Below are 15,277 nucleotides of genomic sequence, written 5' to 3'. Positions count from 1 at the left end.
CAGGACATGAAAGAAACAAAAGTAAAATTAATAAATCAACAAGTAGCTGAATATACATACACATTAAAAATAGAGTTAAAGCAGTTTAAAGAGTGCTTTCTTTTGAGGAGAAAGATTTGGAGGACAATGGGGATGAAAAAGGGAACTGCTATTTCTCATTACTTATCTTTTGGTACCCTAACTTTTTAAACTGTATATCTGCATTAATTTTTTAAAAATACGCGGGTGAAAGAAAACTTGTCCACAAAAGCTGAATTCAGTCCACTCAGTTATTGCTGAGTTATGGGTTCTGGACAATCAGCTAGGTCCACTTATTAGCTACGTGATTACCAGACTCATGCTATACCATCCATACTCTTCATGTCTGGCATCACTATGAATAAAAGAAAGTTAACTATAACAGAAGTTCTATTTCCCGGGATCTTTGTATATTTTAACTCAACTGGTATACTTAGAAGTAATAAAATAAAATTTGTCCTCCAAGCTTCGCTGCATAACCTTAAGCAGATTCTCCCTTGGACAATCTGCTATAAAATTAAAAGGCTGCAGAAAATGACTACTACTTCCACAACATGTGGAAACAGTTTTTCCCTCTTTCCATAGGTAGACCAAATAACCTAACCATGGTTAAAAAGTTTGCAACTGCAAGCGACCAAGCAGATGAGGAATTATGCAAAAATACCAGAACTCATCAAAACAGATTCCTTGGCACTACACTAAAAGCAAAATACATACCCTAATACTGGACATCAAGAATATCAACACTGTAGGACCCGGATCAAGGCAAGATGGCGAGCTTGCCAGGAGCTGCTGAAAAGGGATGAAAATAGATATGCCTAGAAGCAAATTTTAAAAACATTTAGTCACATTTTCTCTTCAAATCTTTTTCCATACAGCCTGATGAACATCTTGATTCACCATGGCAGTATCAGCAGTGAAATGGGCAATATCAAACAGAACTATCTTGAAACATTTATTTCCAATTTAAAATGGAACTTTATATTATATCTGTCATAAACCCACATATTCTTCTCTTCCAGATTCCTATAATTGCAAAATAGAGCTTGCTTTGACATCTGATGGCAGGGGGATGGTTTGCTATAATCTTTCTGTGGACATTCCACATGAACACATAAAACCTATCCCTGGCCAGATCATGTGCATGATTATGAAGAAACACAGTATCAAGTAACAAAAACCAGATTAGAAGAAAAAGATGAACAGTTTGAGCAAGGACCCATGATAGAACTTAGCAAAATGTTCTTTACTACCCAGCACCGTTGGTATCCTCGTGGCAGTATCATAGATGTCTGAGAAACTGAATCCTCCAAAAGACAGATCATATTGAGGTTTTCCGTAATCAAAGAGAAATGCTATCCTGTGTCTCATTTGCCATTTGGGAAAATGCAATCAGGTATATTCACTAATATGTTATATAGTAAAATAATAATAAAATGTCTTTTCATCTTAAAAAAAAAAGTATCAACATTGTATAAGTTAGGCAAGACATAGTTACTTTTACATAATAGTAATCTAGGAAACTGTTCATTTTATAAACATAATATACTAGTAACCTCATGCACACTCTTGAAATCTTTCGGAAAAGGCATTCATTTATTTTTTCAATAGTATTATTTACTAGGCTCCTTTCATGGGCTGGCAACTATACTAAACACTATTATAAACAAGACAGGTCTAAGCCCTACTTCCCACTGAGTTTACAAAATACATTCCATGGAATAAGGACTACGATAGGGATAAGTGTACAGTGTTAAAAGAACACCGAACTTGGTACTAAAGGTCGGGAAATGGCGGTGGAGAGGCAGGAGAGGAAAAGAACATCTAAACAGACCTAAATAAAGAATAGATATTAGTCCTGGAGAAACGAGAAAATGAGAATACAATGTTCAAAAGCCAGAAGGCAAGAGAGATCATGGTTTGAAGTGGTGGATGGAGAAGGGTTAGACAAGAGAACAAAAAGTATTATAGTTCAAAAGAAAAAAAAAAAAGTATTTATAGCACCCTGCCTGGTGCGGCTCAGGTGGTTGGGCATCATCCAGTGCAACAAAAGGTTCCCGGTTCTGTTCTGGTCAGGGCACATGCCTGGGTTTCAGGGGCTCGATCTCTGGCAGGATGGGTGCAAGAGGCAGTCAATCGATGTTTTGCTCTCACATCAAAGTTTCTCTCTCATCCTTCCTCTTCCTCTAAAAAAAATAAACTAAAAAAAGTATGTATAGCTCATGTGCAGTGCAATAACAAATCAAGCAGTGATGAGGTGAGCAGAGGCTCATTTTTCTCTAAAGGTTACAAAAACTTAAAAGGGTCTCAAGTATTATTTCATATCCCTTCCCCTTTTGAGGAAACCACAAAAAAAGTCATGCTGATATAAATGTAAGTCCCACCCAAGTGAGAACAAATATTCTATTAAAACATTTGTTCTATAAAAACACTCACTATTGGATTTCTTCCATCCAACATTCAACAGTCCTTAGAGCCTCAAAATTAGTAATGGGGTAAAGCTATTCAGTTTATTTCCTTAGTCTCAAAGCCTCTGCCAAACAGCACAATTTCTTTACAGGGTGTAATGGGTAATTTTGGAGAAACATCATAGACAATTTAAACCAGAGCACATTTCTAAACTTTCAAAATGTTAATTATTCATGTTCAAACAAATCCTAAAAGCAAGCAAGTCAAAACCTTGAAATAATCTGATAGTAAATCTTAAGAGTACTGCAACATTTCCCAACTTGCACTTGGAATGTCTTTAACAAGAATTTTACCCACACGTTAATTTCAACTAAGTGATCAAACTTTTGAAGAAACCATAACAACATGGCATGAAAACATAGACATAGGATTATTTACAATCACATGGTAGGTAGCCTAGTCTTAATTACAATGTCTTGTCAGTAAATTTACATTTAATACATGTAAGCAGAGTGTATTCCATAGTTATTTAAACAAGATTAAATGTGCTCATATGTCTAAAGCACTTAGTAGAGTTCTCAGCATATTCCTGACATAATGCAAAGTCATTATTGTTCTATCGGTGCTAGACTAGTATTGATAAAATGTATTATTTATTCCATCAACCTGCTTCATTTTCTTAAATCACTTGTCTACCTCTCCTCCACCAAAGTATGTGACATAAGACAAGAACTTAACTGTCTTGTTCACCAGTACCTAGAACTTGGCACATAGAGATACTTCATAAATTATTATATATTAAGTGAACAAATTAGTCATAGGACCTTTGCTCCATAGTTAATGATATCTAAAAACTTCTCCCATACCTTACTTATACATAAATTTGACAAGAGCCACTCAAAACATAAAATAAGCATATTAACTATCTATAATGTTGTATTTTCATTATATAAATCCAATGTATTTACTTGTTAGTACACAAATATTATACCATTACTACATCTTGTACTGCTCAAATATGCCTGTGATGGCTAGCATTTGATTCAGCATCATTCGCATGAACTAATGTAGTGTATTCATCCATATAATTTTTTTTTAATGAGCTGAACTCAATCAAATCAATGACATACTTACAATTAATACCACTACACACACAGAAATAGCCAGAGAAACTTTAATCTGGGGTCCATTCCAAAACAAATTACCCTGGCAACACAAGTTAACATAATACTAGTCTTCAAACTGTGGAAGCTTAGTATAAAACACCTCCGGAGTGTGAATTTCCTCAACTACAGTTTTTTAAAACCTATTTTAAAGATTAAATAAAAATCAGACATTCACAGAACCCTGTAGCACCTGTGAGAAAGAACACCAGTTTAGAAGTAGAAAGACACAAAAAAGATAATTCAGTATAACAAGTTCTCTAATATGGTGATTCTCAATTTTTCCTCTACCTTGACATTGATGACAGATGCCTCCCTCTTCCAATTACAGTTTTGTAGGAGTTTTTAAAGAATAGGATTTTATGAGGCAAACAATCTAGAAGGGTGTGGTACAGAACTTTAAATGAGAAATAAACAGGAAATAATCCCACAGGAATGTTAGAGAGAATACACTATGGTTGAAGAATAAGGAGGTCCTGCTAGACTCCATCAGTTAGTGCATAAAAATTAAGGGGGAAAGGGGGGACAAGAATTGCTAAGATATGGCACTGTACAAAAAAAAATATATATATAAAATATATAATATATATATATGACACTGTAAGATATAGGAAGGTCAATTCAAGGAACATGTATGTTTAGAACAGAAATTTATACCTCAAAAATCCAGTAAACCAGAATGGCTAAAATTAAAAATACTGACTATATCAAAATTTTGGAAAGGTGGTAAAGCAACCAAAACTTTCATTCAGTATTGGTGGAAGTGAAAAATGATACAACTACTTTGGGAAAAAGTCTAGTGGTTTCTTATAAAATTAAATATATGCTTACCCTATTGCCCAGTAATTCTACACAAGAGAAATAAAAAACATGTCCACAAAAAATTTGAATAAGAATATTCCTAACAGTTTTATCCATAATAGCCAAAAACCTGAAACAATCCAACTGTCTATCAACAGAGCAATGGATAAACATTGTAGTATAGTTATACAATTTATACAATAAAATACAGTACTCTTCAGCAATAAAAAGAGATAAGCTACTGATATACACAATAACATGGATCAATCTCCAAAACTTCATGCAGGGTGAAAGAAACTTTGCAGACAATATGCTGTATGATTCTAGTATATACAAAACTAATTTGAAGTAGGGGGGAAACACACCATAATAAAGATCATGTGAGGGGTAGAAATTGAAAGGAAGGGGTCATGAGGGAATGTTCCAGATGACAGTAATGCTCTATATGGGGGAATCAGTATACTTTTTCTGTAAGGGGCAGAATAACAAATATTGATTCAGGCTTTGTGGGCTCTGGTTCAAATATTCATCCCTACCATTGTAAACGAGTGGGTATGGCTGTGTAAAACTTTATTTACAAAAACAAAAGTTGGAATTTGGTTTGCTAATACCTTCTCTAAATTTTGGAAGTCCTTTGGGTTACCCAGGTGTATGCATGTGTCAAACTTATCCAACTGGCCATGTAAAATTTACGTCAATTTTACCATAAAGAAAAAGAACCATAAAGAAATATTAAACTCTAGCCTAATGATAAGCATTCAGTTTACAGTGAGGTACACTTATACCTGCAGCTTACTTTGAAAGCATCAAAAAATAAGAGGAATTGACAGATACACAGTAACACAACTATCCAAACTGTTTGTAACTGTAGACCCTTCTTGGTAAGTGTATAATTCTTTCAACTTTTCTATATATTTGAAAGATTTAATATTAAATGTAGGGGAAGGAGGAATTCAATAAGAGGTCAGTAATATGAATCATGCAGTTCAAATGAAAGATACACTGGAGGATGGTCAGATGCCATAGAAAGCGTCAAATTTTAATAAGTACAATATAAGTTCACCAAGAAAAGGAAAGACAAAGAAGAGTAGAAAGTTTCTTCATATCAGGAATAAGAAAGGAGTTTCAAGGAAAAAGTTCAAAGTGTCAATATAACAATCATAAAGCAAAACAAGAGCTGAAAAGGATCCTATCTAATAAAAGAGTAATATGCAAATTGACCGTACCTCTGCTACACCCACAAGCCACGCCCACCAGCCAATCAGGAGTGAGTATGCAAATTAACCTAACCAAGATGGCTGCGGCCACGGAGCGAACAGGAGGCTTGTGTTTCCCAGCAATGGAGGAAGCCAAGCTTCCTGCACACCCTGGCCAGCCCAGGCCTCCCCTCAAGGCTACAAAGTTTCAATTATAGAAGATAAATACATCCCAGATATCAGGGCCTCTGCTTGGGTCGCTGGGGGGCGTGACCGGCTTGCAAACCACCACAGGCCCCTCGCCCAGGCTGCCCCACGCCCCAAGGGAACCCCCACCCTGATCCGGGACACCCTTCAGGGCAAACCAGCTGGCCCCAACCATGCACCAGGCCTCTATCCTATCTAATAAAAGAGTGATATGCAAATTGACTGTCACTCCAACACACAAGATGGCTGCCCCCATGTGGACACAAGATAGCCGCCACAAGATGGCCAGCAGGGGAGGGCAGTTGCGAGGGATCGGGCCAGCAGGGGAGGGCAGTTGTGGGCGATCAGGCCAGCAGGGAAGGGCAGTTGGGAGGGACCAGGCCTGCAAGGGAGGGCAGTTGGGGGTGATCAAGCCTGCAGGGGAGGGCGGTTAGGGGTGACCAGGCCGGCAGAGGAGGGAAGTTGGGGGTAACCGGGCCTGCAGGAAAGGGCAGTTGGGGGGGGGACCAGGCCGGCAGAGGAGGGCAGTTAGGGGTGACCAGGTCTGCAGGGGAGGGCAGTTAGGGGTGACCAGGCCTGCAGGGGAGGGCAGTTAGGGGCAATCAGGCTGGCAGGGGAGCAGTTAGGCATCAATCAGCCTGGCAGGGGAGTGGTTAGGGGGTGATCAGCCTGGCAGGCAGAAGCGGTTAGGGGCAATCAGGAAGGCAGGCAGACGAGCAGTTGGGAGCCAGCAGTCCTGGATTGTGAGAGGGATGTCTGACTGCCCCGGGCACTCAGATATCCCTCGAAGGGTCCCAAATTGGAGAGGGTGCAGGCTGGGCTGAGGGACACACACCTCCATGCACAAATTTTGTGCACCAGGACTCTAGTCTATTATATTAAGCATTAAGCTTTGATATGTAAAAGAGGTGTGGTAAGAATATAAACCAGATAAAGCATATTCATAAATTCAAAGGAGACAAATAAGTGAAAATCAAAGGAACTGCAACTGTGCCAAGAAAAGGCAATAACTAGAGAGCAAAATACAGTAAAAGGCTGCAATATTTCTTTAAAATGGAAAAGAAAATTACTGCCCCTTAAAAATCAACATTTATTATTTCATCTAGAGTATGTTCTATTGGGCAAGGCAGTCTACCATTGGGCCTGAGTGTCCCTGCGCATTCTTGTTGAGTGTGACAGACTGCAAAGCTTATACATTTTCTGCTACTGAGTGGATTATTGTAATAAGTCACCTACGCAAAAAGGTTACATGTAACTGCCCTCCCAGGGAAAGGTGAACTAATCTGTTGTGGGAGACACTGTTTTTTGCTTGCTAAAAAGTGCTAGACCCTTGCTCCTAAGTTCTTCGGATGTGATCCATTAGTGCATGCATTTAGACCCATCACCCTCATGAGTCCTGTGGCAAGGAAAACCTACACAAATATGCTGATGATGATGCAGCTTGCTGTGCTATGAGTAATAATGTCATTTATTTCTGATGTGGAGAGTCTCCTGTTTTCTGCCAGCAACCAAGAAACTTTAACCTAACTTATTAGCTTGTAAATACGGTAAAATAAAATCTTAAGATTTTTTTCAGTCTTGATATGAACAAAGAACAAGTTGATATTGAGGTTGCTAAATAAGAGACACAAAAATGGTCATCAGCAAAAATTGAAATATTTTTAATATTTTATAGTTTATTTACTTGACATTATTCATAATATTTATTTTTCATGTACCAGTCTCTATATTATGTATATAGTGTAGATATATAGTATATATGTATATACTATATATATACATACATATATAGTAGTATATTATATTATATAACTCATAATAATCCTAATGAAGCCAAGGGTTCACAAACTGTAAAAAAAACACATTCTAAATATAAGCCCAGATGACTTTAACACTTTTTTTTAACCATTAATAGTCAACCTCCTTCCCAGCTGATTTATCAAGGGTAACTAATTCTCCAGATAAAAGAGCAAAGTATGTAGATCTTTATAATATTAACACTCATTATGTTCATAGAAAACTAACATTTTGGAAATGTTAATATAATCTTAAAATTTTCTTTCAAAATCTGTGGCCAAGGTTTAGGCTAGATTAAACAAATCCAAACCGTCATACTTAAGAATTTCTCATGGTTTTAAAATGCAAATATACCGCCGAAACCGGTTTGGCTCAGTGGATAGAGCATCGGCCTGCGGACTCAAGGGTCCCAGGTTCGATTCCGGTCAAGGGCATGTACCTTGGTTGCGGGCACATCCCCAGTAGGGGGTGTGCAAGAGGCAGCTGATCGATGTTTCTTTCTCATCAATGTTTCTAACTCTCTATCCCTCTCTCTTCCTCTCTGTAAAAAATCAATAAAATATATTTTTTAAAAAATAAAAAATAAATAAATAAATAAAATGCAAATATATGTTTTATTATGTTAACGTATGTTACAAATCTTCTAAGACTATTTTCATCATTCTGGAATACAGTTTGGGAAACTACTGCTACAATATACAGTGCCAATTTAACTTTCACACAGAATACCTTTGAAATCTTAGCAGTTAGCTTGTTACAGGCACATAATCCTTTAAAATACAAAACATCAAAGTAGAATGTGGCCTCACAGCTTCAAGCCATGTCAACTTCATAGTTTGGCAACATTGGTCATTTCCTACTATACAAAACTGAATTTCCCATAACACAATGAAACTACCTATCATACCTGACTTTTTCTGAAATTAGACAGGTAACAATCAAGGCTTTTTATAGCTCTACACTGTTATCCACTGCTTTACTTAACAAAATTCAGACCCATTTAACATTGGAAGGGAAGAGACCACGGAAAAAAAGTTTCCACACAAAACTTGTGCATTGGTTAATGGTAGTAAGTCATTTTGATGGTCCTGGGCATCTATGCTAACTCTCCAATATGGAATGCCAAATTTTAACTCTATCAATAAGTGATACATTAACATTGCATACCTCACCTCTAAGCATGCTTGCCTGTCTCCAACTTTACAACTTAAATTGTTTATTATTCAAGTTTATTAATCTTTCCAGAATTTAAAAAAAAAAAAAAACTGAGCTAAAGGCAGTCACACAAGTTGTGTTCATCATATAAGCCACAACTACAGATTGGTCCCTAGATTAATAGTCTACTGGAAACCAATTCAGCTGCTTCTCTGGCATACACCTAGTTACAGTTATTGATCAGGCCGTTTTTAACAAAACCAGATGAAATTACTATGTAGTAACAGGAATTAAAATCCAAATTTAAACTATGCTAAGATTCTCAACACTTTGCCTTCAAGGAAAACAAATAGATGCCCTATCTACTTAAAGTGACTAGTATCTTTAGAACTGATTTTTGCCCTCTACGCTGAGGGAATGCCGCCACCCATTCAAAGTCTATGTAGAACATATCTCCAGTTTGAAAACAAAACACACACAATAAAATATGATATTGTCCACTTATTTTGAAAGGTGGTGTAGAGGGAATAAAAGCCTTAAAACTGAAAAAGCAAATTTCAATACTTTGGTGTTAGAAACTTTTAAAAACTAATAGTTAAGTAAAGTTTTAACTAGTTATAATCACTGAAAGCAAATGTGACAATATAATAAATTATTTTAAGGCACAGCTACATCAGTTAAAAATGTTTTGAGTAGTGACTTGTGCAGGAGAACATGGCTAATTCTGATAAGCAAAATCCCCAAACAGAAAGAATTCAAATCAGCTAATGCCATTAAGGAAAACAAATAGGAACAGGAAAGAAACAAGATTACAAAAAAAAAAAAAAAAAAAAAGTCCCACTGGCAATAGGACTCAATATTTACCTACCACATTTTATTTTTGTTAATGTCTGCAAAAATAAGAATGCCTTTTAAAAAAATAAAACCACCAAACCCATATACACTGGCAACTTGAAAAATGCCTTACATTTTAGCAGCAATATTTTCCAAACTGTCCTGAAAAAAAAAAAAAGATAAATTTCCAAAGAATTCAGAATATGGATCATTTGGAGGTTTTACAAGATGTAAACCAGATGAAATGGAAGTATCATGAGCTTTTATCTTAGAAAAACGCAAACTTACATACACTTAGATTTCATCTTTCAGTAGCCTTCATAATTCTCAAAATGCACTTAATTGAAATTCTTAGTTCACAACTAACTTTCACATGTGCAAATAGATTTGAAAGGTGAAATCTCCACTAACATACATACATTTGTAAAATGTCACAGAGTACTATTTAATTGCACCATAAGCATATTAATGTTCTTCTCCATTCTCAGTAAAATAGGTTTAACGAAATAAATTACTATCTCAAAGTTTACAGAATAACATGCTACGTAGCTGCAACAAAACAGTCAACTATTGCTAGGTCCATTTTTTAAATAGGGTTTACAATAAGAATCTCCAATGATACTACCAGAATACTAAAGGGAAAACTGTATTGGACAACATGACACTGAAAATGGAACACTTTTCACTCATTTCAACACACAAAGGTTTATAAGGTTCAACTGGAAAACCGTGTACTTAATGAAAAATATTTTTTTTCTAACAAGATTAGCACTTTTCTAGTAAAACTCCCTGTTTCCCCACCCGCAAACACATACATGCGTACATACGTACGTACGTACGTGCGTACATACATACATACATAATACGGGGATAGAAAAAAGAATAGTCACTTTCAATACTAACAATATGAAAAAGGACAAAATGACAAGGTTAACTAGAGCTCAGAGACCAGAGCCGCATCACGACTGCTCTCCGCAGCTGCACAATGTTTAAACCCACCATGTTGTGCCAGGTCCCCATCTGACCGCACCCCGTAACGCTGACATCCCCCCCCCCCACCTCCGCCCCCACTCCACTTGTGACGCCGATCACCTTCCCAGCAGGTACGTGAGCTCAGGGCCATTCCAGCAGACAATCAAGTGGAATGTCTCGCAAATGGCTGGGTCAGGAAATGAGGAAATGATCGAGGAAGCGAGAAAATACACATGAGAGAGATGTTCAATCGGAGGGGATGTTTACAGCGGGGCGTAGGGTGGTGGTGAGGAGTGGGGAGCTACGGCAGGAGACGGGTCCGGAGGGAAGGGTCTCCAAGGAGGGCAGAGACAGGCTCCACGGGAGCCGTGAAAGCAGCAGGTCCGGCCAGAACAGAAAGGAGGAAAAGCCAGCACGTCCCCTCCGGGAACAATCCGAGGGAGGGAACTCCGGGGGCCACGGCGGGAGACAGTCCCCTGGCCACCGGCGGCGCGGGAGGCCGGGCGGGGGCGGGGGCGGGGGCGGGGGCCAGGAACTCACCACCTGGTAGCGGCCAGTCCCGAGCTGGTGGTGGTCCATCCTGCTCGGTTCGGGATCCGGCTTCGGAGCCGGCGAGTCCCCTAGGTGCTCAGCCCCCTCGGCCCACCCCGTAGACGACGTCGCCGCAGGGGCCCTTCCGCCTCGGTTTCTGCCGTCGCGGTCACCCGGTCGGGCCGCCTCACTTCCTGTCGCTGCCACAGCAGCCGCAGAGACCTCCGCGTCAGCAGCCGCTCGGCGAGGCTCCCGGGCGCCGCGCGCGCTACTGAGCATGCTCGGCCGGTCGCGCATGCTCGCTGGGCACTGCGGCAACCCAGCCGCGCGCGAGTGGCGGGGGCGTTGGCTGGGTGGGAGGAGATGGAAAGGAAGACAAGTCCGGGCGCTGTCTAGGTTGTCAGCCTGTCCCGAGTGGGCGATGGCAAAAGGAGCGGGTGGGGTGAGCAGGGGGGGAAGGTGTCGCGGTCCTTGATTGGTCTCTTCGCGCGGGCTGGTGCACAGTCACGCCACGCAGAAACAGACGGCGAGAAGGGAGGGAACGCGTTCCTAGAACACCTGAGGACATGCCTCCCATGTACCAACACTTCCTCTCATTACTCACCCAGCCTGGGAGAGTGCAGGGAGGTCCCTCTCTAGGATATTTGTAAGCACTCATTCAAAGTCACTGGTGAGGCCCCCACCGGCTTGGCTTGTCACGTCACGGTTGGATTCCCGTTTAGGACACATGCCCAGCTTGCCGGCTGGGTCCCCAGTGGGGGGGGCGTTCATTGATGTTTCTGTCTCTCTCCCTTCCTATGAAATCAATAAAAATATGCTTAAACAAATCATTAGTGAGATAAGAGATATCTTGAAAATATCTCATTTTCCTCTTGGTAGGAAAAGATTTTTTTAAGAATCTAGCAAGGACTCTTCAGCCATACTCATATATCTCACCAAGGAAAGAGGCCTCTAGAGTCCTAAATATAAGACAGTCCTATCTAATGAAAGAGTGATATGCAAATTGACTGTCACTCCAACACACAAGATGGCTGCCCCCATGTGGACACAAGATGGTCGCTACAAGATGGCCAGCAGGGAAGGGCAGTTGGGAGGGACCAGGCCTGCAGGGGAGGGCAGTTGGGAGGAGACCAGGCCTGCAGGGGAGGGCAGTTGGGGGTGACCAGGCCGTCAGGGGAGGGCAGTTAGGGGCAATTGAGCCAGCAGGGGAGCAGTTAGGCATCAATCAGGCTGGCAGGGGAGTGGTTAGGAGGTGATCAGGCTGGCAGGCAGAAGCAGTTAGGGGCAATCAGGAAGGCAGGCAGGTGAGCAGTTGGGAGACAGCAGTCCTGGATTGTGAGAGGGATGTCCCAGATTGGAGAGGGTGCAGGCTGGGCCTCTAGTATTAAAATAAGATAGGATTATTTTGTGGTCACACATCAACAGTTCCCAAGAGTTTAACTGCAAGGAATCACTTTGTAACACTGTAAGACACTCTCAGTATCAAATTAACAATACATGGTCTATGTCGACATAAGAAATGTCCAAACTTGTGGAGAATTTTTATAAGAGTTTATCTGAGCAGGCCTGAAAACATATGCTGGGGAGCAAGATCTCAAATGCTCCAGAAAATAACAGTGTGGGTTTTTTGTTGAAAGTATTACATATGTCCCCCTTTTTCCCCCATTGACCCCTTCTAGCCTGCCCCCTTCCTCCGCCCCACCCAGGTCTTAAGGAGGGGACATAAAGGAGGTTGGAGAAAGCAAGGTGGGGATTGGATTATAGGATATTTAACAAAATTATATGCTCTCTTAAGGGTTAATACCCCCTTTAAAGGGTATTACTTTTTGTTGTTGTTGTTAATCCTCACCTGAGGATATTTTTCCATTGATTTTTAAAGAGAGTGGAAGGGAGGGGAATGGAAGAGAGAAACAAGGCTGTGTCAGACACACAATTGATAAGCCTGCCACCAAATATGTGCCCTTGACTGGAATCAAACCTGGGATCCGGGCCGAGGCTCTATCCACTGAGCCAAACCGGCTAGGGCTGAAGGGTATTTAACAGGTGTGTTAACCTAGACTCACAAGAACAATGGACAGGGCTGGCTTAAAACCTTTCGCTAAAATTATATGCCTGGGGTATGACTACCCCACATGACCTGCCCAGTTAGGAATTTATAATCAGATCACCCTGTGAGGTTACTTTCCATAGAACCCCTTTTTTTCATCCACACCAAGATATTTTCAAGATATCTGTTATCTCACTAATGATTTGTTTTAAGCATATTTTTGTTGAGTTCAGAGGAAGGGAAAGAGACAGAAACATCAATGAACACCCCCCACTGTGTATCTCCTGCAGGGCACAGAGCATGTTTCTCCATGGAGTAGAAGAGTATGATGGGCAATGTAAAGTACCTTTTAACCCAAAGACCTGCTTTCTATAGTCTGAAACTGTGATCCTACATGATCTGGCCCAGCTATCTTTTTTTTACTTTAATTAACTACTGAATGACCAAAGGGGATTCCTGGAATAAAGAAGGCCAGTGGATGAGCCTGATTGGCTAGGTAAAAATAGCAAAAATACATTAAAGACAAACTTATTGAGAAATCAACAACTAAAAAAATCTAAGTCTCCTGGTAGTTTTTTTCAAAGCCTTCATCAGATCAGTTCTTCCTATGTTTGCCATCTTAACACATCCAGTGTCTCCGAGCATTAATAAGCTAACAATATTGAGAGCTAATGATACCATATTTAAATTTAAGCTTGCTTTCTTTTGAGCTAACTTAATGTATTTTAAATTCTAAGATAAACATATGACATTTCTTGGTATTACTGTACAAGAGCTCACTCTCACAATTTCACCCCAAATGGTATCACCTTTCAATGATCAAAACAATAGCCACTGATAAAAAATATATTAAGAAAAATAAAAAAGAGCATATATCATTTTGGGGAAAAATGCACACCAGCCAATTTCAGCAAAATGAAACTAGATCCCTCCATTGTTTATGGTCTATACAGTACATTTAGAACTTACTTTTATATGTACTTTCATTTTCATTAATCATTTATATGTCCATTGGTTTTTCAAATAGACTGCTGCTCAGGGTAGCGGCCATATTTTTACACCTAGCTCCTCACACAGAACGGTACTGAGAACAGAGTGGTGAAAAACAGACGTGGCCAAAAGCAGACATGCTGAATCCTGTTAGACTTATGGACTCTCTCAATGTTACCCTCCTCCCAAGTTTTGTGAATGTTTTGCTAATCTGGAGAGCAGGTGACAAAATTCAACTGGAAAGCATCCCCCCTCCCCCCACCCCCCTCACCCGCACCACTGGAGAAGGAAGAGGAAGGAGAAAGAAAAGTAGAATAACAGCTAACAGGTATTGAGCCCTTCCCAAGTCAGAGATTGCATGTGTGGCATCATTTCATCCTCAGAACAACTCCATGATGTCGGCACAATTACAATCCTTGTCTAACAAATCAGGAAACTGAGGCACTGAGGGTTCAGAAATCTGTCCAAAGCCCAAACACTAGTAATTGCTGACACTCCAGAACCTTCACTATGTTGAGCACTATGCTATAATACACTCCCCTTATCCTCCCCCACAAAAACCCTTGTTTTTCTGTCCATCACTACTGTGAAACTTGTGAGGCATCAGAAAGAGCCCATCTGGCTTTCTTTAATCTTCTTGATCTTTATGAAATAAATGGTTCTCATCATCCCCAAGAGCCATTCTGAGCTCACTTTGCCCATTTCACATCTAAGGCAGTTTGACCTGTTACGAGCCATCACAAGCACAGGCCCTGAGTTGTCCCACTGGGAGCAACTTACTTGGGATGAAATGGGAGTAACAATATTCTTATCATTTTAGAGGCCTTAAGCAACATCCAGTATTTTAAATCCCTAATCTGGTGGTTCTGGTTACCTAAGGAATTGATGGTCATGTACCACTATAAATTACCCAGGTGGAATTTTAGAATTCTAGTGCACTTCGCTAACAGCTCTTATTCTAGCCCAATTAATTTTCATCTCCAAATACACGGCCACCAAAATGTTACTAGTGCCATACTACAGTACTGGGGTAGATATGGAGATAAGCAGCCTGGATTCCCTGACAAGAAAGCACTCTCTGCCCAGCAGCAAGGATGTGATGAACAACGAACTCCAGCTCTTTTGTAGGGGTTTCCTTTAGCTCTCAATAGAGGTCA

At 40.1% G+C, this 15,277-nt stretch overlaps 1 protein-coding gene and 1 pseudogene across 2 annotated transcripts in view; one reads left to right on the top strand and one right to left on the bottom strand.

The window, feature by feature from the left end:
* Positions 1-11,433, bottom strand: part of NDFIP2 (Nedd4 family interacting protein 2) — a 55,243-nt gene extending 43,810 nt beyond the window's left edge. The window contains exon 1 of one of the 2 annotated variants that reach the window (XM_054719885.1): positions 11,093-11,433. In XM_054719885.1, coding sequence (XP_054575860.1) covers positions 11,093-11,380 — 288 coding nt within the window. In that variant the 5' untranslated portion in view covers positions 11,381-11,433. The remainder of the gene's footprint in view (positions 1-11,092) is intronic. The other variant, XM_008144038.3, reaches the window with a different exon arrangement.
* LOC103288373 (39S ribosomal protein L42, mitochondrial-like) lies at positions 914-1,348 on the top strand (annotated as a pseudogene).
* Positions 11,434-15,277: the final 3,844 nt, after the last annotated feature.

This window comes from Eptesicus fuscus, chromosome 8, assembly GCF_027574615.1.
Source record: "Eptesicus fuscus isolate TK198812 chromosome 8, DD_ASM_mEF_20220401, whole genome shotgun sequence".
Classification (NCBI taxonomy): Eukaryota; Metazoa; Chordata; class Mammalia; order Chiroptera; family Vespertilionidae; genus Eptesicus; species Eptesicus fuscus.
Note: the sequence above shows the minus strand (reverse complement) of the source record. Positions and strands in the feature narration are given on the sequence as shown.